At 53.8% G+C, this 24,585-nt stretch overlaps 1 protein-coding gene across 3 annotated transcripts; it reads right to left on the reverse strand.

Annotated features, from left to right (window-relative positions):
* Nucleotides 1-627: 627 nt before the first annotated feature.
* On the reverse strand, nt 628-23,867 carry Myo1c (myosin IC). 3 transcript variants are annotated; one of them, XM_029483613.2, is made up of 32 exons: nt 23,663-23,867; nt 16,941-17,096; nt 16,716-16,831; nt 16,034-16,232; nt 15,865-15,945; nt 14,089-14,268; nt 13,908-14,006; nt 13,428-13,541; nt 13,272-13,343; nt 12,815-12,934; nt 12,613-12,695; nt 12,301-12,406; nt 12,113-12,193; nt 11,764-11,855; nt 9,166-9,260; nt 9,039-9,085; nt 8,861-8,941; nt 6,619-6,724; nt 6,378-6,495; nt 5,592-5,705; nt 5,439-5,515; nt 4,848-4,916; nt 4,666-4,750; nt 4,407-4,566; nt 4,080-4,163; nt 3,235-3,328; nt 3,086-3,141; nt 2,799-2,934; nt 2,646-2,716; nt 2,467-2,564; nt 2,271-2,370; nt 628-1,912 (listed from the first exon to the last, which is right to left on the reverse strand). In XM_029483613.2, exons 1-32 carry the CDS (start codon nt 23,735-23,737, stop codon nt 1,886-1,888), a joined length of 3,192 nt encoding a protein of 1,063 aa, XP_029339473.1. In that variant the 5' UTR covers nt 23,738-23,867; the 3' UTR covers nt 628-1,885. The 3 variants fall into 3 exon arrangements, with proteins under 3 accessions (XP_029339473.1, XP_021033959.1, XP_021033958.1); XM_021178300.3 differs by lacking the exon at nt 23,663-23,867 and adding an exon at nt 22,791-22,937; XM_021178299.3 differs by lacking the exon at nt 23,663-23,867 and adding an exon at nt 18,401-18,801.
* Nucleotides 23,868-24,585: the final 718 nt, after the last annotated feature.

Genomic DNA, 24,585 nt, shown 5'->3' on the forward strand with positions numbered 1-24,585 from the left:
AGATGGTTGTAAGCCACCATGTGGTTGCTGGGAATTGAACTCAGGACCTTCAGAAGAGCAGTCAGTTCTCTTAACCACTGAGCCATCTCTCTAGCCCCCAAGACATTTTCCTAACAATGTCTTTTGAGCACCTAGAAGGAGATCTCCCCAGGACAATAAAATGGCCATTGTTGACAAGTGGCCTTTACCGCCCCAGCCACTTTGGACTGGATTCACTATCCCCAGAACTGGAAGCAAGCCCCTGAGATACCTCAAACACCAGCTTCCTTATGAAGTGCTGACCCCTCCCAACCTGAGTCTGTCTTGCATCAGCACAGGCCCCTGGGCTTATGCCCATGCTAGATCTCCTCAGTCCAGCGGTGCTGCCAGACCAGATGTTTGTTTGCCCAAATCCAGAGCCCTGTGCCTGTCTATATAGCCCCGGAACTTGATTTGTAGACCAGGCTGGCCTAGAACTAAGAAATCCAATCCTCCTGTCCCTGCCTCCTGAGCACTAAGGCTCACAATACCACACCTAACTTGGTTTTTCTCTATTGCTCCTAAGTAGGTCTGTCTCCTTTCTTCTGTAGTGCCAAGCCCCAGGCTCCCTTCTAGGGCCCCCTTTCCACACTCACAGGGAGACTGTACTGGCAAATACATATTGCTTTATTTAGTGTTTCTCTGGATTGCAGAAGTGTCAGCAGTGGGCTGAGAGCCCCAGAGGGCACAGAGGGAGCTGGGCAAACCCAAGGACCTCTGGGGTGGAGAGAAGCAGCAGAAAGAGGTGATGCCCCTGCAGTTCCTCCAAGGCCAGCCCTGTCCCTAGGCTCCCAGGTCACAGAGGCACCCAAGGCCAATAAAAGACCCTACCATTCTTAAATTGGGTCGAAAGTATGTATGTGTATGGAGGTTGTCATCCTAAGGCATAGACCCAGGTGGCTCCCAAGGGTGATTGCTGGTCAGAGAGCCAGGTGCATACATGAGACGCGACCCTTGCCTTATGGGCCTTCCTGTCCCTGGGAAAGGCAGTGAGGTGTGCTGAGGGCAGGCTTCACTTTAGGATTTACTTCAGTCTTCTACTAGGCAAGCCTTCCCTCCCTCTGTGTGCCTCTGTCTCCAGCTCTGTAGATCCCAGGAGCCTGGACCAGACACTGTCTCTGAAGTGTTCCAAACTCTCAAGACTTTTCCCCCACTTTAGGGATGCCCTCAGACTGGGGTGAAAATATTAAAAAACCTATTTTTTATTTTTTAATGCTGGGGATTGAGCCCAGGGTCTCACACATGCTTAGCACCAGTTCTACCACTGGGCTATACCCCAGCCCCTAAAAGGACATTCTTAAGGCAGGAATATGGGGTAGGCAGAGGTGGCCTCAGCCTCTTTGTGGAGGTCATAGTGGGCTGCAAAAGGTGCAGGTGGATGGACAGACAGACAAGGTGCCAAGGGAATGAGGAGAGGCTTGGCCAGAGAAGAGACCTTCCAGCCCAGCCCTGTCAGTCTTTCAGTTACATTCCCTGCCCTGTTCGAGGCAGGGAAAAACACATCCAGTGTGTTTAGGGTAGGAAAATGGCTTTCTTAAAAAAATAGTTTCCTATAAAGCATCAAAAAATCTCAGAGAAAACCTCAGTTAAAATTCCCTTCTCTTAGATATTTGGCATCAGCAGAGGGCTGGCCTGGCCTGCTCAGGCCTCTGCTTTTCTATTGCTGTGGCCCGGCCTGGCCCACTCCTGGGGTAGCTCCCTGGCTCCTGATCACCTCGAGAGGGGGCAAGCAGGAGGCAGGAGTTTGCAGGTGGGCTTTGAGGGTGTCCCTGGATCCCTGTCTGGAAGCTTGAGTCTTTGGTGACTGGGAGGGGAGGAGAGGAAGAAGCAAAGCATCAGGAGTCAGGAGGGTCCACCGGAGCCTTCATCACCGAGAATTCAGCCGTGGGGCCACCTAGGGGGAGAAGCCCAGGAGTAAGTGGAGGAGCTGCAGGGGCTTACAGGCTCAGGCTAGATAGTCCCCTAGCAGTCCTACAGGAGGCTAGGTCCTGAAGACTTTTCTGTTTCCATGGCAATACCTGCTTGCCAGAGTGAACCTCCCACAAGCACACCACCACCGTTCCCTGCAATCTTCCCACTTTCCCATTGTCCTCCTTATTATCACCCTTTTATGGCCACCATAGGGGTCCAAGCAACTCCCCTTTCTGACTTTCCTGGGCATGCAACACGAAAAAGGGGACACATAGTCCAAGGAGGGCTTGCTCATCAATGGCTCTACCATAGACCCAGGACAGCAGGTCCCTCCCACTCACCACAGCCAGGTGGCCATTCTTAGCCTTGGTGATGAGAAGCTCAGAGCCCGATGTGAAGTCAATGATGCCGTCCCTGCCTGGACCCCCTGCAAACGTTATGCTGGAGGCAAGGAAGCACATGAAGACTTGGTTACAGAGATGGACCCCCTAGGGTTGTCCTGTCCCCATGTCCTTGAGTCACCCCCACGTGCTTCACCTGCCCTGGTTGATGTTGATATTGTTCACTCGGTCAGCACTGAGGGCCGTCTTGGTTAGTGTCTCGATCACATGATCACTCTGCAGCACCACATCTCCCTGGGAGTGCAATGCACGGATGAGTCAAGCCTCGTTTAGGGCTAGAGAACCCCCTCCGCCTCCCAGGCCCTGAAGGGGTACCTTCTGCTTGTTGTCTTCACGCTGCACGTGAAGCACAAATAGGCTATCACTCAGGCTACTGACAGAGATTCCTGAGAGGGGAGAACAGAGGTCAGGGAGCGATGGTTGGAGCAGGGCTCCTTCCCACCCATGTAGGCCTCCGCTCCGGCTAACCGGTTAGGTTGGCATAATCAATTCTCTGCTTGACTTTAGCATCCTCCACGATGACCACAGCACTAGGCGTGAGCAGCAGCTGCCGGGGGCGAGGCTTGTAACCCTTACGGTCGTATTTTACCACGGGCACGGCATACTAGAGACACAGAACAGTGTGAGGCACAGGGTAAGGGTTAACGGGTTGTAGGGACAACTTCCTTGCCCTCTGATAAGGCCATGACCCACTTTTTCTAGCCCTGGGGCAGAGAACTTGGGGGCACCAGTGAGAGTCAACAGCAGGTTCTTACCTGGATGGGTTCAGAGCCCAAGGCCTGAAGCACTCTGGGGCTGATCTCCTCTGTGCCTACAACAGAGAGAAGGGAAAAGGAAGTCAGGTAAGGCCAGAAGGGGACAAGATGGTGCTGGAAGGCTCAAGGGCTGGAGTGTGGGAGCTCACCAAGCCGTGTGCTAATGAAGAGTCTGGGGACACTCTGGGGGTAGTTGTCCTTCTTGCCCTTGAAAATTTCACTAGCCACCGCCTTTTGCTGCAGCTGAAGAGACAAAAGAACACAGCATCAAAGGACTGGGGACAACCTGGAGGGCAGTGCTTGCAACTCCTTCATCAGCTCTCCAGTGCCCTGTCACCAACACCCCTGTCAGCTTCTCGCTTCCTGGCCTATTATCCCCACTAAACAAGGCAGAGAGCTCTCCAGGAGTCATGACAGACCGTCAGGTTTGAAAATGTTTCCCCTTGCCGGGCGTGGTGGCGCACGCCTTTAGTCCCAACACTCGGGAGGCAGAGGCAGGCGGATTTCTGAGTTTGAGGCCAGCCTGGTCTACAAAGTGAGTTCCAGGACAGCCAGAGCTATACAGAGAAACCCTGTCTCGAAAAACCAAAAAAAAAAAAAAAAAAAAAAGAAAGAAAATGTTTCCCACCAGGCCCTCGGGGCCTCGAGATGCAGCTCCAGCTTAGGATGGTGTAGGTGGCTGACTGCCTTGTTGGGTTAGCTAAGGTCCTCCTCACCCAACACCATGTCGGTAAACACAAGGCACATCAATGGCCGATACCAACCCCTGAGTGTGAAGATGGACCAACCAAGGCCTATAAGCTTCTACCAACCAAAGCAAGCTGGCCCACAACATGACTTCTATCTGCTTCCTCAAACTTACTGCAGCCTCCACTTCCCATATGAAGTCCAGTGAAGGCCTGGCCTTCTTTTGAGGCTACAGTGTTGACTAGGCAAAATGCCTGCTGTTCCCAGGGACCCTATAGCCAAATACTTGCAGCTACATCTTCCACACCTGCTGCTTCCACTCAGGGCTGATGCTCCGGCAGTACTTCCACACCATGTTCTTCATGCACAGCTCCCGTAACAGTTCTGAGGCCTATGTGAAGGGCAGGGTCAGACCACCTTTCCAGCCTGCCCTTCCCACCGAAGAACCCCAACAGCCCCCTCAGCCAGCCAGAGTGTTTTCTCTCCAGTAAACTCATTTCCATAACCCATCTCTCGTTCTCTGGTCTCTCCCTGCTGAGACTCCCCTGGCCAGCTCTCCTGACACAGGGTAAGAAGATTCCCACACTAAGTGCTTTGATGACTATCCCTAACACAGCAGGGAAAGCACACAGACCTCTCTCAGGGCAGGTGGGGGCGTGGGCCAGGAGGTGTCCAGAACATTCCGGGGCAGTTGCCGCCTCAGGTTAAGCAAAAATGAGGTGCGCACGTGGTCCAGGAAGAAGGCATTCTCAGGGCACCGGGGTGAATGGCGCAAAATGAAGCCATGGATAAGTCTAGGGGTGGAGGGTCAGACGCAACTGGGGTGAGAAACTAGAAGATCCCCATACTCACTTTGATCTGTAGTTCCCAAACACTGGCACCCCAGCACTCACCGACGGATGGTCTGGGCTGCCCACTTCCTCTTGGCTGCCTTCCTCCGGCCCAGTGTGCCACGCCACCATGACTGGATACAGATGGCTGTGGATACCACAGATAGCTGACCTTTATCTTCTCACCATGGTGGCCCATCCCACCCCTAGACCCGCCCCTCCAAAAGACCCCTATGCCCCCACACCTGATCGCTTCACCCGGAGAAATTTCTGTCGCCAATGAAAGCCCCTCCAGGCTGCCTGGATCTTGGTGGCTATGGTTGGGGGAGAAAATGAACTGTCAGAGCTCAGAGCCCTAGCTGAGGGCCGGACATGGTCAGTGGTTTAAGTAAAGAACACCAGAGGAGGCTGTGTGAGGTAAACCAATGAAAGACAGCAGAGGGAGGGGTGTAGGGATGATTTAGTGTCTGTGTCCGGAGGCAACTGGGATGACTGTTAACTATTTTTTTTAAAGATTTATTTATTCATTTAATATATATGAGTACACTGCTGCTGTCTTCAGACACACCAGAAGAGGGCATTGGATCCCATTATAGATGGCTGTGAGCCACCATGTGGTTGCTGGGAATTGAACTCAGAACCTCTGGAAGAGCAGACAGTGTTCTTAACTGCAGAGCCATCTCTCCAGCCTCCCTGACTGTTGACTTTTGTTGGGGGTGGCAAAAAGGGGAAGAGACCTGAGTGTGGCTGGGTAGGTTTCTTGGAGAGGAAGCCCTAAAGCAGTGATTTCTATTTACCAGGCCCCCTGTGGGACAGCAAAAGTGAGTCTCTCTCACCTAGACTCTGCCGCCGGACTTCCAGGGAGTCCTCTGTGGCAAACAAGGTCTTGGGGAATCGGATGAAGATCTTAGTCCTGGGAGGACAGCAGTGATCAGCCTCTGGGCGCCACCTCCTTCAGCCCCCAGGCCCCAGGAACAGGCCCTACTTACCTGCCCATTTTGTACTCTTCTGGTTTGTAGCCGAGGTGTCTGACCAACACGGCCACACCATCCTGGGGCCGTCCTGCCCACACGGGCCATGTCTCTGGGCACAGTGACTTGTACCTAGGGATAGAAGGGGATTTGCTGGGAGTCTACAGTTGCTCCCACTGGCTGGTACATGGTACACATGCCTGACGTCCCCATTTTAGAGATAGAGGACTGAAGTATTCCCATCTTCCCCATCTTCCTAGAGCAGACACGGGATTCATATTCTGGTTGGCTTAGGTCCTGTCATCTGTTTTTTTTTTGTTTGTTTGTTTGTTTTCAAGACAGGGTTTTTCTGTATAGCCCCAGCTGTCCTGGAACTCAACTTTGTAGACCAGGCTGGCCTCGAACTCAGAAATCCGCCTGCCTCTGCCTCCCGAGTGTTGGGACTAAAGGCGTGCGCCACCACGTCCGGCAGGTCCTGTCATCTGAATAGCTATACAGCCACAACATCCTCTCTGAGCCCTGATCACACTATCTCTGGTGGCAGCCTGTCAATGTGCTCCTCCTGTGCCTCTCACCAGGGGCTTCAGGGAGGATGGGGCTGTGTACATGACTTACATTGTCTTTTCCAAGACTAACATTAGGCCTGTAGCATAAAACGATTCCTGGTCTGGGTCTCACAGCAGCTGAGGATCTCTGCACCCTCATATCTAAACTAGAGTTATAACCGTCCCTCCTCCCTCCCAGGTTCCAGGAAGTGCTCACTGGCCCAGTTCATTCATTCACTGGTGGGCCGACCACACCCACCTCTGCAGGAAAGCCTCATATTTGCGACGATAGGCAAAGCCGGCTCTGCGCACGCGCAGATTCTCCATCAGTCCCAAGTACTTCACCTGGTGTCGGATGAGCACCTCGTCAAAACGACCTTAGAGGAAACAAAGTAACAAAGCGACTGGAGCGTAACAAAGGTGGTCCTTAGGCTCTCCCTGAAAGGAAGTGTCCCCATCCCTGAGGCACAGTTCACAACTCGTGGGGCCAGAGGACCTACCCGGCTGCTTGGCGTCGTTTGGCTTGATGCACCGGATATAGGCAGGCTCCTTAGATCTCAGGATCTCCACAAGCTGCAGGAGGCTCATCTTGAACTGGGTGGCCACCTGATAAACCAAAGGTGTATAGGAGGTTGGCTAGGGCTGGGCTGAGGCCACTGAACCCTGCATGTCCCCTCTGCCCCCTACTTCCTCCCATCACCCCTGCTTCATACCAGATGGGACTGGAGTTCACCCTACTTCCTTTCAGCCCGTTAGAGACCTCAGCTTAGAAACCCAGCTCTCCTCCTCAAAGGTCCTGGTGACATCATACTCCATCGGCCCGCCCCCTTCTTTTTTCCTGGTACTGAGGGAGAAAGTGGGGGCCTGGTGCCCATTAGGAGAGCATCCTATATCTCTGAGATACCTCCACCCCCTTCCTTATGTTTGAGATGACTGATCAGTCTAAGGAAAAGTGCACAGGGAAGATCCTCTGAAAATGACCCTAAATTGAGATTGTACGAGTCAGTAGGAGAGTGCAGGAGAGAAAGGCAGTCCAAGCAGATGAATGGCTAAGCAAAGGCTTGCCACACAGGGAACTACAACCTTGCAAAGAGTTAAGGCAGGCAGGGGCAGTATGTCAGAGCAGGGTTACACTGGACAGACTAGATTTTATCTTTAGGAAAACAGAGTCCATGAGGAGTTTGGAGCAAGGGAGTGGCAAGGAGATCTGTATGTTAGATTATTTCTACAGCATTTATGTGGAAGATGGGTTGGGAAGGGCCGGTGGGAAGCCAGGAAACCAGGGAAGAGGTTGGCTGGCTCACAGGCGCAATAACAGGGACTGACTTGGAGCAGTGGTTACAGGGACAAAGGAGAGGGAGTTAAGAAGTTCTTAGGCATAGGAATAGGTATCACCCAGTGTTTGAATGAAAGAGTGGGAAAAGTCCCTGGCCTGGGGGACTGGGTAGAGAGTGACCCCGTCCCGAGTCAGGAAGAGGAAAGAGAACAAGGCTGGGGTGGAGGTGGGGGGTGCTGTCACTGGATATGGAAACCAAGTCATGCTAGAGTATGGGAGGGGAGGGTGTGGAGGTGTCCTGAGTGGGAAGATCCTGGCTGGGAAGAGGAAGAGGCTCAGGCAGGAGATGGGGAGGGCAGGGTCAGAACAGCAGAAGCAGGGTCCTGGCTGGCCATCACAATATGATCCACCTGGAAATCTGGTCCTCTCTCCCTCCTGACCTGGAGCTGTGATAACCTCTTCTGGTTCAGCCCAATAGCTGTACCTCTGCCCTCAGTGGGCTGAAGATCCCCTGCATCAGGCACACATGTGCCTTCCCCAGCCTCTCCTCTACTGTGTTCAACTGTCTATAGCTCAGCTCGGCCTCTGTGTGTATGTGCTGGTCTCCTGCTGCCTACAGCAGCCCCCTACAGGTCCACTGGACAAGCACTCATCCTCTTACCTCAAATGCTGCCTCTGCCTTGGAGCCTTCCGAGACCCCTCTATCCCCTCTGGCAGTTTGGGTTCCCAAGCACCCATTGCATGCAGTCCCCCAGGCCAGGGAGACTTTTCCATTTAGCACCTGGTCCTGACCATAGTTGGCTGTGAGGGCACCCATTTGTTTCTGATCCCTGAGAGCTGAGAGATGTCTGCTGACTAAGCGGATACACACGGCACTCACTCACACAGACAGGGGTGCATTGGTACCCTATAGAGAGAAGCAGGGAGGCACACAACAGTCTACATTTGGAGAAAGGTGGCTCACAGGTAAAAACAGTTCCTGACAAGCCTGTCAACTTGAGTTTGATTCCCAAGACTTATGTGCTGGAGAGAACGGACTCCAGTAAGTTATCTTCTGACCTCCACTCACACCCTAGCACATGTACACACACGTACATGCTCAAATAAATAAATGTAATACATTGGAAAAAAGGGGCTGGGGAGATGGCTCAGTGGTTAAGAGTACTGGCTGCTCTTTCAAAGGTCCTAGGTTCAATTCCTAGCAACCACATGGTGGCTCACAACTGTCTGTCAGGGGATCTGGTGCCCTCTTCTGTCCTGGAGGCATACACGCAAACAGCATTCATATACAAAATAAATAAATTAGAAGAAAGAAACAGGCAAAGATATCCCTGAGAGCAACTTCCCGCAGACACAGATGGCTGTGTACTTGGGTGTTAACAAACACGCTCACAGGCACAGTGCCACGTAGACTCTGGTGTGTACTCAGTCACATACACCCGCTGCCAGTGTCATAGTCCCCGTACCGTCTCTGGCCGCTTCTTGTCACTGAGCTCACTCTTGTCAAAGCACTGGGCCATGATAGGGTTCATTGAGCTGCACATGGTCTGTGAGGCAGAACACAGGTCAGGGTTGACAGTAAAGTCAGAGATGCACGCAGAGCTATGGGTACCCAGCCCACCCTAGTTCTCCTGTCTCCCTCACCTCCTTCAGGTTCCGGAAGAGGAGGTCATTGTTTTTATCCAGAAACCCTGGAAAGGGAGAACATTCAGAAGGTGACGGAGGGAGTGCCCCGTCCCTGCCCCACAGGACCTGGCATCAGGATCCTCACCAGTCACGCTATAGGTCACCTCTCCAGCATAATGCAGAAGGCGGAACTCCCCTCGGTCTAGGGATTTTCTGGTCTTCTGGTCAGCGAGCTTGTGCCTGAGAATGACAAGAACAGGAACCTACAGATTTCTGACCTGGAGCATGCCCAATTCCTGTTGAAAACGCTTTAAGGGCCATCCAGGAAGGAGCCAGCAGGCCCCTGGGCTGTCCCACAAATTGCAGTGTGTGGCAGACTGTACACGCTTGTTGCAGGGGTCACAGAGGCTCAAAACAGTAGACACATTGGTCCAGGGATACACAACTCCGGGAGCTAGGAGTAGGAACTTGGGCTCAGGCTGCCAAGCACTATAGGCTCAGGACCCATCTGTCACAGCCACTGGCCAGTGCTCAGCTGTTTAGAGGGTGGTAAAGCTGTCCTCTCCATTTTCAGAATGGAAACTGTCCCAAGAGATTACTTATATTTTTAAACACACTTGTACCCTTTAGACCACCTCTTTAAAAAAAAAAAAAAAGATGTATTTATTTCATTTATATGAGTACACTGTCACTGTCTTCAGACACACCAGAGAGGGCATCAGATCCCATGACAGATAGTTGTAAGCCACCATGTGGTTGCTGGGAATTGAACTTAGGACCTCTGGAAGAGCAAGAAGCCAGTGTTCTTAACCACTGAGCCATCTCTCCAGATCACACCTCTTACTTTTAAGAACTATTTTGAGCCTGTAACTAGAGATACAAGCAAGGTACAAAGGTGGGTGCAGCAGACTTGTTCTTATAGCAGAAGCATGGAGGGATGCCCGCCTAGCATGGGAAGTCTTACGCTCCATATTCAATACCGCAAAAGAAAAAAAAAAAAATCAAAATCCTGGAGAGGCTCCTTGGGAGTCCTTAAGGCAGGGTGAGAGCTGTGAGGTCCCCATGGCTCACAGTTTTTGAAAGAAATAATTTGAAGAAATCCTTCTGCTTGATGATACAGGGAAAACAACAATTTAAAACATAAGATTATCCTGAGCTTTATACTCAGTAAGTTCCTGACTTTGGGAAAAAATGTATAGGAAAGGCAGGAAGGAAATGCCTGGAATTGTTACCAAGAATGACCGCTGGGTAACAGGGTCACAAGAGGCTCTGCACACATTCCAGCTCTCTCTAATGAGCAATATTGTTTTTTTTTTTTTTTTTTTTGGTTTTTCGAGACAGGGTTTCTCTGTGTAGCCCTGGCTGTCCTGGAACTCACTTTGTAGACCAGGCTGGCCTCGAACTCAGAAATCCGCCTGCCTCTGCCTCCCGAGTGCTGGGATTAAAGGCGTGCGCCACCACGCCCGGCTCAGCAATATTGTTTTTATAATCAAAAGTAAAATTTGTTGTTTGGTATGATAGCACATGCCTGTAACCCTGGCACTTAGGCAGGGGAAGTTAGGATCAGAAATTCAAGGCCATTCTTTTCTACATAGTGAGTTCAAGGCCAGCCTGAGCAACGTGAGACCCTGCCTCAAAAAACCAAAACCAGCCAGGCAATGGTGGCGCACGCCTTTAATCCAAGCACTCGGGAGTTAGAGGCAGGTGGATCTCTGAGTTCAAGGCCAGCTGGGTTACAGAGCAAGTTCGAGGACAGTTAGTGCTACACAGAGAAACTATTCCTCAAAATGAAAACAAAACCAACCAAACAAACAAACAAAAACCCAACACGGGATTGGGGGGTGGGGAGGAAGGGAGAGAAAGGGAGACAAGACACAAATATCAGATATGGCAATGCAGGCCTTTAAGTCCAGCACTCCAAAGACAGAAGCAGGTGACCTCTAAATTCCAGGTCACCCAGGGCTACAGTGATATCTTGTCTTAAAACAAACAATATGCCTCACCCTCAAAAATTCTTTTTCAAGCCGGGTGTGGTGGCACACGCCTTTAATCCCAGCACAGGGTTTCTGGGTAGCCCTGGCTCCTGGAACTCACTCTGTAGATCAGGCTGGCCTCGAACTCAGAAATCCACCTGCCTCTGCCTCCCAAGTGCTGGGATTAAAGGCGTGCGCCACCATTGCCTGGCTAAATTATTATTACCAAATGAGTGAATTTTTCTGCGTTTTGGTTAGATGGAGCACAGGAAAGCATCCTTGGTGCTGTAGGTGAGGAGATGAGGTGCACGCACCCAGTCTGTGTGCTAAGCTCCCCCACTTTAGATTAATCCTTTGGCTTTTTAGTTTTCTGTTGACAGGATCTTTGTGTAGCCTTGAATTTGCTCTGTAGCCAAGATGGCTGTGAACTACTGATTCTACAGCCCCTGCCTCCTAAGGGTAGGAGGTCCCTTGCATAAAAAGCAATTCACAAATAAGGAAGCTTAAAACAAACAAACAAACAATTTAGCAAGTTTCATTCTCAACAAAGGATTAAGGAGGAAGGGCAGGGGTAGCTTTCTACAACTGTCCCCATCTCTACTTTCTCTGGTGGCTGGTGGTTTGTTTGGTTTTGGGTGTTGCGCCGTTCTAAAAGGAGTTCTGTGCTTGTTGGGCAAGCCCTCTGCCACTACCACCCAGCAATGCCTTCAACCACGGCATTGCTACTGTGGCGGGACCCCAGCCTCCTCCAGCCCTAGCAGCCCACTCACGTCAGGAAGTGAGGGTGGTGCTTGACAGTGTCCTCCAACTTCTCCAGAAAGGTCAGGTCTGTGGCCTCCCCAGGACGCAGGCACTCTTCATCCTGCAGGGCAGCACACAAGGTGAGGATTTACTGGACGGCGGGTGGTAAGTATAGGGGACACCATGTAGAGAGCCACAGGCACAGGAAAAGGGGGCAGAGTTTAGGGAGCCCTGTCAGGGAGCGTGCAGACTGGGCCAGCACCTCAACTTACCCTGCCCAACCCCACACTCTGACCCAGTGGACACACTTGGAGAGAGAGGATAGGAGGCTTCCCAACTGTCACCCAGCAGGAGGCTAGAGGGGCAGAGGACACGCACCAAGATGGAGATGATGCCCTTGAACTTCTCCTCTACCAGGTCACAGATGATCTTGTTGTTGAAGTACTGAACAGGTTCCCACTGCACAGAACGAGAAGGGCGCCAATTATAGGGTTCCGTACCCTCTTCCAGGGAGCCCCACTGCCTAGTTTCCTATAACACGCAGGGCACCCCCGACACACACATACCGCGATGCCCTCAGCCTCGTATTCCTCCTGCTCGGACTTGAGAGTCAGCTCGATGAAGAGCTGCTGCAGCTTCTCATTGCAGTAGTTGATGCAGAACTGCTCGAAGCTGAGGGACAGCAGGAGAACCCACAGTAGTGCCGGGGACACAAAGCGGGGACGGGGAAAGGACAGGATCAGGTACAAGCAGCAGAGCTGAGAGATGCAAAGCAGGGTCACAGCTGGGAGAGAGGGGCAAGGGACAGAGGAGAGAGGAGGAGAGGGGCAGGGGACAATCGGCAGGCAGATGGGCAGGGGTAAAAGCTTAGGACTGACCTGTTATGCTGAAATACTTCAAAGCCGTAAATGTCCAGGAGCCCAAGAACCGTGGTGCTTCGCCAGCTGGGGCTCTCAGCGTCCTAGGGCCAGCCAGTCAGCAGATAGCATGGGTCCCCAGTGTCTGCCCCAGCTCCCCATCACGGGTCTCCCTGACCACCCTCCCTGTCTTCTTTGAAAGCAGCATGGACCGAGCGCTCACCTTAGAGGCCAGTGACCTATTGATCTTTCTAACCAGCCAGGTGAATGTCCGGCTGTACACAGCCTTGGCAAGAGCATCCCTTGCATATGCCGCCTGTTCAAGGTTCAGTGGGCTCAGGAGCTGCAGCAGGGGAAAAAGACAGGAGATGAATGCCTCAGACACCCTTCTGTCCCACCTCCCTCAGACTCAGGCGTCAGACAAGGACGTTCTCACCACCCAGCCTCATGAGTTTCAGTAAGTGGGAAGGTTGTGGTGCTTTTTGTGACAGCAGGGACAAGCTGGTATAGCAGCCTCATTCTTAAGAGGTGGGAGCCTTGCAGCTCACTGTACCCCTCTGAGCCTCAGGCCCCTCTAGGACTACTGAAGGCCCCCGAGTAGACAAGTGGAGGGGAACAATAGGCCAGGGCTCCCTAAGACTGCGCACACCTCCTGTTCCTGTGGCCAGTCTGAGTCTCACCTCTTCCCCCTTGGCGATGATCTTCCTGTGGGTCAGGGCTTCCCTAAGTGTTGTACCTTCCACACCAAGGAGCTGCCAAGGGTGGGATGGACATAGTGAGGGGCTGGGTCCTCTTGCCTCAGCGCCCCTTCCACACCCTCTGCCCGCCACACTCACCCTGGTCAGATATTTGAGCTGGTTCTCAGTAGTAACCTGGGCATTGCTGTCCTCGTCAGCAGCAAAGTGGATGTTGCCCAGATGCAGGACGCTGGCCACGATGCTGAGCAAGTCCTGAGGTAGTAGCAGGGGGCACATGGTGGTTATGGGGTGGGGGAGGTCACAGAAACTAGGAGATGCTCAAATAGGGCAGGGGATGGTTAGTAAGGCCCTCAGGAGCAGAAGGGGGCTCGAGTAGAAAAGGGGTCCAAGCTGGGCAATGGTGGCGCACGCCTTTAATCCCTGCACTTGAGAGGCAGAGACAGGCGGATCTCTGAGTTCGAGGCCAGTCTGGTCTACAGAGTGAGTTCCAGGACAGACAGGGCTATACAGAGAAACCCTGTCTCGAAAAACCAAAAGGAAAAAAAAAAAGAAAAGAGAAAAAAGAAAAGGGGTCCAAAAGAAGTGGGTGTGAGGGGAGGGTTCACAGAGAGCCCTAACCTCCACTTCATCCTCAGTGAAGTCAATGACGGACAGCGCCTTCCTCACAACCTTCCAGTCACTCTTGTCGTTGATGGAGGAGACCTTGGCACACTGGCCCTGGAAGAGAGAGCACAGCTGGGCTGCTGCCACTGGCACTGTGCCCCCTGGGTGGCATCAACCATGCCTGCCAAACACTTACCTTCACCAGGTACAAGTAGCTCTGGGGGTTCCGTTCCAAGCCCAGCCGGCGGAGAGTCTCCTCCTCGCCCCCCTCCAGTAGCTGGTAAAAGACGTGGAAGTTCCGCTCCCCGTGATTCTGGTGCACCACCCGGGACTTTTCTAGGAGGTAACTGAGAATGTGGCCTCCCACGGGGGCACCCTGTGGGCAGAGTGGGGAACAGGGATGGTCAGCCGGACCAGCAGAAAGAAGCTGTCTTCCTCTTTTGCCCCTGTAGTAAACCTGGGATCTAATTTCTCTCCTTGCCACTGGCTAAGTGGGCTCAGGTACCCACTCTGCTCTTACCATGTTCATCTAGGAAACAGAGATAGGGCTCAGTGGTTGAGAGAGCTGCTCTCACCTCAGTGGGTATACACACACAGTCCCCGCACACGTACGCGCGTGCACACACACATACCATGTTCATCTAGGAAACAGAGATAGGGCTCAGTGGTTGAGAGAGCTGCTCTCACCTCAGCGGGTATACACACACAGTCCCTGCACACGCACGCGCGCGCGTGCACACACACACACATACATACACACACACACACACACACACACACACACGCACACTCAGCCACTTCTGAAGTCCTGTTTGCATGCCTGCCAGGCACTGCAAATTTAACAAGCCTGACGGTGCACCCCAGCTTTTCTTATCCCACACTAACTCCAGCTCATCTTGGTCAGCAGCAACTCTGTCCCACAAGTTATTCAAGAGGGAAGTTTGCAGTCCTCCTTGGAACCCTCCCCGGCCTCCCCAACTTACTTCCTATATCCCAACAGCCACTCCTGCTACTTTAACCTTGAAAACACCCAGAACCAACCTCTGCTCATCACCTCTACGTCTACCACCCTGATCTGAGAGGCCGCCATGCCATCTGTCAGCTAGCTACATTACATCAGCCTCCTAACCGGTTCCCCTGCTTGGCTGCGTTCCTCTGTCATCTACTCCCAACAACGGCCAGAATGACCTTTTCAGTAGGAAAGTTACATCACTACACGACTGCTCAAAACCCTCTGATAGTTCCTTTTCACTCAGTTTAAAAAAAAAAAAAATTCTTGCTGGGCTCTGAGGAGCTCTCAGCTCTCATCGTAGCTGGTACTCTTAACATGACTGAAGGTTCTTGGTTTAATTCCCACACCAAGGCAAAAAAGAAAAAAAAAAAAAAAAAAAAAAAACCTTTGCACAGACCTAAAAGGCCCTCGGTGTATCTGGCTTCTCACTGTTTTCCTGGCACCTTGCTTTCTCCTCCAGCTTCCGGCTTTGCTGTAGCCTTTACACACACCAAGGGCTCTGCCTCTGCAAGGCCTTGGTCCTCACGTCTACCTGGCCTCCTTCCCCCAGGCATCTGTGACACCTGCTTCCCAGTCTGCCAAGTCGTTACAGCAATGCCATCTCTGAGTGAGGCCTTCTCCCTAGTCGTTTCGCAGGCACAGCTGTGGCGGTATGCTCCCGGAAACCCAGTTACTCAGGAAGAAGAGGCAGAACCACCAGGAATTTAAGGGCAATCTGGACTGCAAACCGAGACTATCTAATTAAAAAGGAAGTTGTTACCTCATTTTATTTTCTGCTAAGGCCTTAATTATTATGTTTCTGTAATAATTCACCTATCGCTCCAGGAGGCAAGATTTGTTTGATTTCACTGCTCCCAGAGCAGCACCTGGAAGAGTGCCTGGCACGTCGTAGTAGGCACTAAACAAATGTTGAATCACTGAATGGCTAACCCACCCCCTCCTTATTATACCCACAGGTACCTTGAAGTCAAACTGCACGTCCATGTACTTTCCAAACCGGCTGGAGTTATCGTTGCGAAGAGTCTTGGCATTGCCAAAGGCCTGAAGGTGGGGGGTCGGGGACAGGAGTGTGAGCGAAGCCTGGCATTGTCTTGTCTACCCCTCTCCTCAGATGCTGCACTCTCCTCACCTCTAACACAGGGTTGCTCTGCAACAGGCGGTCTCGCACTGCGCCACCCCGTTCAGGGGCTGGGCAGGTCTCTGCATAGAACTGGAGCAGTCTCTTGGTGGCCTCTGTCTTGCCTGCCCCACTCTCTCCAGAAATCATCACTGCCTGGTCCCGACGCTCAGTACGAAGTGCCCGGTATACAGTGTCAGCCACTGCAAACCTGGGACAGAGGTTTGTCAGGGAGTTCCCAGGGTGGTATCCCACCCATTCCTGAAGGGAACCACTCTTGTAAAATATGGGGGTTAGAACCTGGAAGATGGAGAAGGGGGTGGACAGGTGGGAAGCCTTCACAGGGTACACCTGCCCAGCTGAGGATCACTCCAAGTGGGGTGCCAGCCAAAGGGAAGCTGGGCACTTGAATGAGGCTGGGAGTCCTCACAGGTGGGCCATGTTAAGATAGTTAAAGGAATACTTCAGGAGTGGGAACTGAGTTCAGGAGCTGAGGGTCCTGGTTGGTGGACAGAACTCAGATTCAACTAATGAGAACTGAGGTGACCATAGGTGAACAACCATGGGATTCCTCACAGTAGTGACCAGTGAGTCACCCAGGGGTCAGGGAATCATTTCAGAGTGGGGTTTGGATGGAGTCATCTTGCAAGAGGACAGGGTAGGTCACTCCTGGAAAGGCAAGGGAATCACTTACAGATGAGGTGGTACTTCATAAAAACTGACACCACGGTAGCGTTCCATATGCTGCCGGCTGTAGATCTGTAGGTCTCGGTAGGGATTGACAGAGACCAGGACAGGACCGATGTAGGTCTGGGGGTTTGGGGGGTGGGGAGAGGAGAAGAGTCAGAGGCTTTTCCTGAAGGTTCCTGCTGCCACCTTCCCCTAGGTCCATGGGCCCAGCGGTGCTTATGGCTCTCACATAAATGAGGTTCTCCCGGAACCGCCGCCGGAGGTTCTCGATGAAGGCAGCCTCACTGGTGAAGTTCTCCAGCAGAACAAAGTCCTGCACCCCTACCCGGTCTCGGGCAGTCAAGGCGCTCTCCATGGTCACTCGAACCCCGTCACTGCCCAGGGCCTGTGGGGAACCAGCCACAAGACACTGTCAGAGTCTGCAGGTTAGTCTAGTCTCCTACCCTGCCTGCAGGATGTAGAAGGCAGGGACACTTTGAACACAGGCTACAGAACATGTTCCGGACATATGGCTGGGTTGCAGGATGCTGGAATGCAGAAAAGAGACCCTATGGGACATATGGACCATGCACACAGCCCATAGGAGCACCAAGAGCCCAGCAGACATTGAACGACTGCATGGAATCCAGGGCGGCGGCGTTTTGAGTTGAGGAAGGTGGGACATGACAAGGAGCTCCTAGGAACAGCAGAAAGAATGCTGGTGTTGACCTTGGACAAACCTCCTCCTTTCTCAGGACTGCTTCCTCTTCAGAGAACAGGAGTGGGTTAGTTCAGGTGACCTCAAATCCCAGCTACGTGTTACAGGTGCTTTGGAGGACAAACGGTTCAGAGGGAATTCTGCAGACAGGGAGGGGCCACCTCTCCAACTCCCATCCACCCCAAATTCCCAGAAGTAGAAGTTGTTTAGGGAATAAGCAAGAGCTCACGTCCTAGGAGAGGGTTTCCCCATGGGGCCACCACCTCAGCTGGACTTGATGCCCACCCCAGAAGCGGGTGGCCTGCCCTCCCTCAACTGGAGCCACTCCCTCCATTCCAGCTGCTAGGCTTCCCCCCCCCCGGTCCCCCGTTCCCCCCCCCCGCAGCTCCTCCACCGTTGAGAAGCCTCAGGAGGTGGAGGGTTCTCCCAGGGGAAACCCAGCTGCCACCCGAGGGTGGGGCAGGTACAGGCTTAGCTCGACCCTCAAGCCGCGTCTTAGGCAGAGCTTTCCTTTCAAAGAGGGCCTGCAGATCTAGAAAATGCTGGGGCGGGGGGTGGGGGGGTGTCAAGGAAGAGGAAGGTGCTGGGAGCCGCTGTAAATTCCAGGGAGGTCACCAAGTCTCCCCTGACCCTGGTTTCTAGCCCTAGTTGCCCAGGAGTTCTCTGCTTCTCCGTCACCCCTAAAGTCCGGGGCCTGTCTCCCTCAGACCTGCCCACCCCTGACCCACCCAGCCCGAAGCTGCTGCCAAACACCACCGCAGCCAACGCCCCCTAGTCCTCAGGTGGGAGGGGTCTTAGCCATCACCAGGGGCGACCGCATGGTCCTGGGTTCGAGCGTTCTGCAGCCCTCTCCTCGGCCTCCTGTCCTAGCAACTTTCAGGGACATCTTCCACCGAAATTTCTGGGCCGCGCCCGCTTCAAGGCCGGCCCTGGAGCGCCGCAGGCCACCGAGAGATACCCCGGACCCCAAACCTGCCCGCGCCCTTGCTCACCGATGCCCGGTAGCGCATCCTGCCGGACCCGGCGCCCCGCTCTGTTGCCCGCGCCTCTTGGTCGGTGCTCGGCCGCGGCGTAACCGAGGGAGGGGCCAGCCCGCCCCCTGCACCGCCCCTTGCAGGCCCCTTGGCTCAGGGGGCTCGGAGTCCGGACCCTAGGACTCACGGCAGACGGCCTGGCCGGGCTGGGTGGGAGGGGGTTCGGGACCTAAGAGGGGGCGCACGTGGGGCGGGGCCTCCTGCGTGCCGCGGGCTCCGCCTGAGTCAGGTTTTCCAGGAGGAACGTCGTTAGTTCCAGGGTGGGGCCCGGAACCCGCGCGGCCGCCGCGTCTACACAGCTCCGGAACTCACTTCCGGGCTCGTGTCTACAACACGGGGCCGGACACCCCGCGCGAGACGAGGGCTGAAGCCCGTGGGTCACCGGGGAAGCAGGATTTCCCTCCCCACCCCCAACCTCGAGTCCCGGGAAAGTTAAAAATAGAACGAAATGTCCAAATACGGCCGGCGCCCCGGGACAGGCGGAGCCTCTGTACGGGACACTGTCCACCCCCATACACACTCCCAAAGGACTGGCTCCATTCTTTAAATCCCTAGAAAAGAAATTGTTTGAGACAGGGTCTCTTTACGGAGCCCAGTCTGGCCTGGAACTCAAGATGCCTCCTGCCTCAGTCTCCTGAGTGCTGAGATTACAAACTTGTGCCAAGAGAGCCAGAAGAGAAACATCTCTTGAAAGATCTCTTCCCTAGCAAAGAAACTAGTCCTAGGGTCAGAGCAGGGTCCCCTTTTTGACCCAGCATGACCCCTAAAGAAGCCTGTTTGCCGAGTAGGCAGCACTCTTCTCACTTTCCTACATGTGCAGCCAATAACCTTATGTTCCAGCCTGAACATCCTCCGGACTCAGTGCCCTGCCCCATGGGCTCCTCTCCTCTCTCCCTTCTTTCTGTTCCCTCTGGATCTCCGCTCTTCCCTGAACCCAGGCCATCAGCTGTCTTCCATGTCTGTCCAGCACCCTCGCTGGTTCTCTGACGACATCAGCCCTTTCTAGGCCCGAGAATAGTGTGTGTGAGGAGCGGAGTTGACTTTGGGTCAGTTGCCACCTCTTGTGGCATATGGATGTCTACGATAAAACAAAACAAAACAACAAAACCAGCCTGGCCTTTTCTTACTAGCAGGATGATCATGAGCAAGTGCCTTAAGAGACCGATTGGCTGATACTTGCCAGAATTGTTGGGTTGCCTGAAATGAAGCACTGACCAAGCCATCAACACCACTACTACCCTCTTCCTCTTTCATTCTACACGCACTGAGGGACTTGGGGGAGAGTCCAGTTTTCTTGTCTAGTGAGGAAAGCGTCCGCCCCTATATCTACCATTTGCAAAGGGTTCTCAAGTGCCTTATCTATCTATTCCTCGCCCTTTGTAAGGAACCTAAAGCATATACCGAGGGTATTCACTTGGTCTAGGGACGACAGGGGGAGTAAGAACCCAAAGCACCAAAGCGCCCCACCCCTTGGACCGGGACTCCCTGGGGAGGAGGTGAGTCTGCGACAGGTGCTGCCTGCGGCCTCAAGGGGAAGGATGGTTCATTACTTCGTTGAACAACAGCTCGAGCCACAACCCGGGGGTGGGGGTGGTGTGCGGCGCCAGCTGGGGAACGAAGCCCTTTGGAGCGGGCCAGGGGACTGGGTGCTGCAGGTGGAAGATGGGTGAAAGACAGGGCAAAGGGGAGCGCCCTCTACGATGCCCCCAGGTTTAAAAGAGAGGATACGACCTTCAGCCCACCCCAGAGCATTAGAAGACCTGAGGCGGGAGAGCTTGGAGTCCCCAGCACTAGCATGGGCTCGCTCCCCTCCCCCTACCGCGGCCTCATTGAGCTCCCTCTCAGGCCAGCGGAGCCTGGGTGGGAGGAGCGCGCTGAAAGGGGAGGGGCTTCGAGGCCGCAGTGCCCGCCCCGCCCCGCCCCGCCCCGCCCCGCCCCGCCGCGTCAAGCGGCTGGAATGAGGGGAATCCGCGTGTGGAGGGGTCCGGCGGACTTCACCCATCCCGAGCGGCGCAGCCGCATTCCTAGGATGCCCGCTGGCGCCCCCGCAGCCACCGCCCCGCATCGAAAAGAGGGCGTGTAGCCGCCGCCCTCCGGGCCTGAGGCCAGCCACAGTCCGGGCAACTACTTCTAGCCTGCTCCACCTCTCTGGACAGGAGCGTGAGTCCAGAGAGGGGAAGTGAAGTGAGGAACCAAGGGTGTGAGGGACACCGCCATGCCAGGCGCTTCCTGTGTTCTTAGCTTATGTCACTCTTGTCAGTGCCGGACGTACACCATGAGTTATGTTGTTATCCTATTTCAGAAGGGGGAACTGAGAGTAGGTAGGTGAGAAGCCTTGTTCAAGATTTCTAGACTTGTACGAGGAATGGGACTGGAACCCAGGACCCCTTGATACCACTACGGTAGTGCTGCTCTGATCCCTCCCAACAGTTAACAGGACTGCACAGTTTTCCTCAGTGACCTAGGACAGAAACCTGTCTAGTGTGACCACTGATGTTTAGGGGTGGCAACTGGGGAAACATTCGAGGGCCCCACAGCATGGCCCTGGGCTTAAGGTTGGCTTCAGGCTAGAGTACACCTTAAGCCAGTGAGTGACCCAAGACTTAATCCCTAAAAGCACCTCTGGGGCTCTTCCTACTTGGATGAGTACTGGGACTATGGGGAGTGGGGCTGAGAGCAGAACTGGTTCATCCAGTGGCCCTTACCCAGGGTTTTGGAGCCTGACCTCTAGTGGAAAGGGTGGAGGAACTGCTGGGGCGACTTTCACTGAGGCTAACAGGGAAAGCACAGCTACTGCAAGCCTGGCAGGTCAGCGCTGGGCACAGCAGCCTCTTGCCTCACTGTGGAACTCGGGCTGACCTGGAACTCAGCAGCCTCTTGCCTCAGCCTCCCTAGTGCTGGGATTACAAAAAGTACGCTATCATGCCTGGCTTAATTTAGATTTATCAAATCCATTTTAGGTCTGGGCCCCCGACTACCCCATTAGGGACTGTTAGAGGCTGGGGGGGGAGGTGATGTGGGGAGGGGGTGCTCACAGTGCCTAATTAAGCACTCTGGCTTCAGAACCACGGATCTTTGATCTGCCAGAATTCTTTACCCGAGAATCCAGCAAAAATAAACAGAGCACCTTGCCCCTAAATGAGTTTTCACGTTCACTGTCCTTCCCGGGTGGGGGGGGGGCAGGATCTCTAGCTGTGATAATCATGACCTGGCTGGCATTCAAAGCTGGTCCTCTTCCCCTTACACCAATCAGATCAGTCACCACCTGCTAAAACCTCATTCCGGGTTCTCCATCCTGCTCCTCTCCTGGACCAAAGCAACAGCCTTCTTCAGTTCTCCCCTCTGGCATTTACAAATGCAAATCTCACACTGTTACCATCTCAAGTTAATGGACAGGAGGCTAAGAAAGCACCGCTCCCCGCTCCCCGGGTGCCAAGCTTGCCCTTCACGCTTGACCATGGGCTCAGTTTACTGCACTGCTCCTGGATTAATCTCTAACTGGACAGGTAGTCAGTCCTCTCCAGTCCCTTCTTTCTTCACTACCACACACAGCCAGGAGGTGCTGGTTGTACCCCTGCCGACAACCACCAACCACGGGAGACTGCACGGTCTGTGGCTTTGCACCTGCAGCTTCCTAAGCCCAGCTCTCTCAGCCTACCCACCTCACTTAGTCATCACCGAAGAGTCAGCTCAGGAATCACCTTCGCCATAGCGCCTTCTTAATTTCCTCTAACACACAGCCTCCTCCTTACTAAATTAAGTACTAATCGTCTGCTTCCTTGTCAGACTGCCGGGAGACTGACTGCTCCGGTCTTAGGCAAGCACTCAGCTAGGCACTCGCTGGAGATTCCATAACCCACTGGTGGGCGCTTGCATGAATGAATGAATCTCAGAGGGCTGGGAGTGTGAGCAAGAGGCTGTCTCATGCTGTAATTGAATAAAACTGTGGGCCAGCCACTCATTCTCCCATTCATCTGTGAGCCCCGCACCCGCTGCATTTTCACAAACGGCTTGCAGGGATCACCGGCGCGCCTGGGCTACGGGGGCGAAGGACGGGAAGGGGCGGGGCTCTACCAGTTTCTCCGGAACCCAATGCTGGGAGGGCCTGCGGGAGTGGCCGGGAGGGAGCACGGAGTGCCTGGATCCCGCGCCTGGCCCCAAGAGACTGAATCCCAGAGCCTCCGGGTCTTGGAACCCTGCACTAGTCGGGCTGAGCGAATCCTGTCTCAGCAATACCCAGCTAGAGACAACACGACCACAGCTCTGGCAGCTAGCTGAAGACGCTCAACCGCCCACCCCTCCAGCCATCTGGGACTCTGTGACTACGTCCCCTCCCTCGTGTACCCACCGGCTTGGTTCTTCGGGTGATCGGGCGGGGGCTGGGCTGGACGGCGTGGCCACCTCCGGAGTCCGCAACCCCGGTACGATCTCTCCGCCCAGGGCCCGCTAGGGGCCGGGCCGCTGCCTATCGTCATCCCCCGCAAGGCCCAGGCTCAGACGCGCGCGCGCCCTTGGGCCCCGCCCCGTGCTGGTGGCCCTCCCCAGGGTCTGGGCCAGCGCCGGCCAAGGCTTGGTGCTGCACTTCTCTATTAACTCGTAGGACAAGACGCATCACAATTATACACTGGCTCACACACACACACACATTCCTCCAGTAGAAGACCCAACTCTGTAGTACTTGGTGGGTGAGAACACCAGATGCGATGGTCTTTAAGCAAACCAGGCCCTCACTATGCTGCCTTGCGTGCTAGGCCAGTCCTTCCCCATTTCTAATTTTCTCTCTTCTTTCATCCACCTTTTCGTTCTATGTTGCTAGAGTTGGGCAACCCCAGTTTTGCGTGCCCCGTGAGGAAAGGGAAGAAATTAATTGTACTGTACGTCTACAACTTTTACCCGTACTAGTAGTCTTTTGGCGTCAGAGCACTGTCATCTTGCCTTCTATGTCCAGTTCCCAGCTAAGCCCATTTAGGTTGAGGGAGCTGGCAAAGGAATTAAAAATCTAAACCTCCGATTTGAATAAATTCTTTCTAGTAGCCCACAATCCCTCACCCCTCTTTCCACCTACTCCTTGTCTTAACGGTTTCTGTCCCCAGCGAAGATCAGAACAACTCCTCAATGCTCATGTCTCTCTAGTGGGATGTACAGAAGAGGTCACCCAGCCCAGGAGAGACCCTACCACCAACCCTCCCAGCCCACAGGATCATCATCATCATAGCTTACGAGTTTGCATGGCCTGTGGGGATGGACCACACGGATGATCTCTCCCGTTGGTATCAGTTCTACTTGGAGTGCCATTCCGCTGTGTGGAGAGCCAGCCTGCAGAACGCAAACACTGTCCGACGGCCCACTGGCTCCGGCGGCTCCACTGGCTCACGCTGGGAAGGCCAGTTGGTCCTGCTTCAACTCCAGCCCCTGGGGATGTGGCTGGTCCAGCTTCTCAGGACACAGCTGGAGCAGTCCAGGTCTGATTGGGAGGTCTCTTGGCCAGAGGGTTGGGGCAGGAAGAGGAGGGGCTGAAGGATGGAGGAAATGCCTGTTGTCTCAGGTAACCAGAGGAGCTGATGCAGCCACCCATAAGGGACCCTGGGCTCCGGGTCAAAGGTTAGGAGACAACCCTCTACCCGCTCTAGCAACATCTTGGCAGGGCCGCCCTCTCAAGCTGCCCTCTCTCCGATCAATTTGAGAGAGCTGACCAACCAGAGGCATATCTTCCCACAAACCAAGAGGACGCCTTAGCAGTATTGACTCTTGAGGCTCCTGAAACGTAGCTGCCTATAAAAAGTGGGCTTTACACCAGTTTTGTTTTTGTTTTTTGTGGGGTTTTTTTGTTGTTGTTGATTTTTGTTTTTTTTGTTGTTGTTGTTGTTTTTTCGAGACAGGGTTTCTCTGTATAGCCCTGGCTGTCCTGGAACTCACTTTGTAGACCAGGCTGGCCTCAAACTCAGAAATCCGCCTGCCTCTGCCTCCCGAGTGCTGGGATTAAAGGCGTGCACCACCACCGCCCGGCTTTTTTTTTTTTTTTTTTTTTTAAAGGTGTTTGACTATGTATTTTGTCCCCGCTAGTTTTGAACTTCTCAACTCAAGTGGTCCTCCTGCATCATCCTTGTGCTGGTAGGAGAGGCATGCCTTGACAACTTGACAAA

This window comes from Mus caroli, unplaced genomic scaffold, assembly GCF_978045245.1.
Source record: "Mus caroli unplaced genomic scaffold, Mus_caroli_1 scaffold_13, whole genome shotgun sequence".
NCBI lineage: Eukaryota > Metazoa > Chordata > Mammalia > Rodentia > Muridae > Mus > Mus caroli.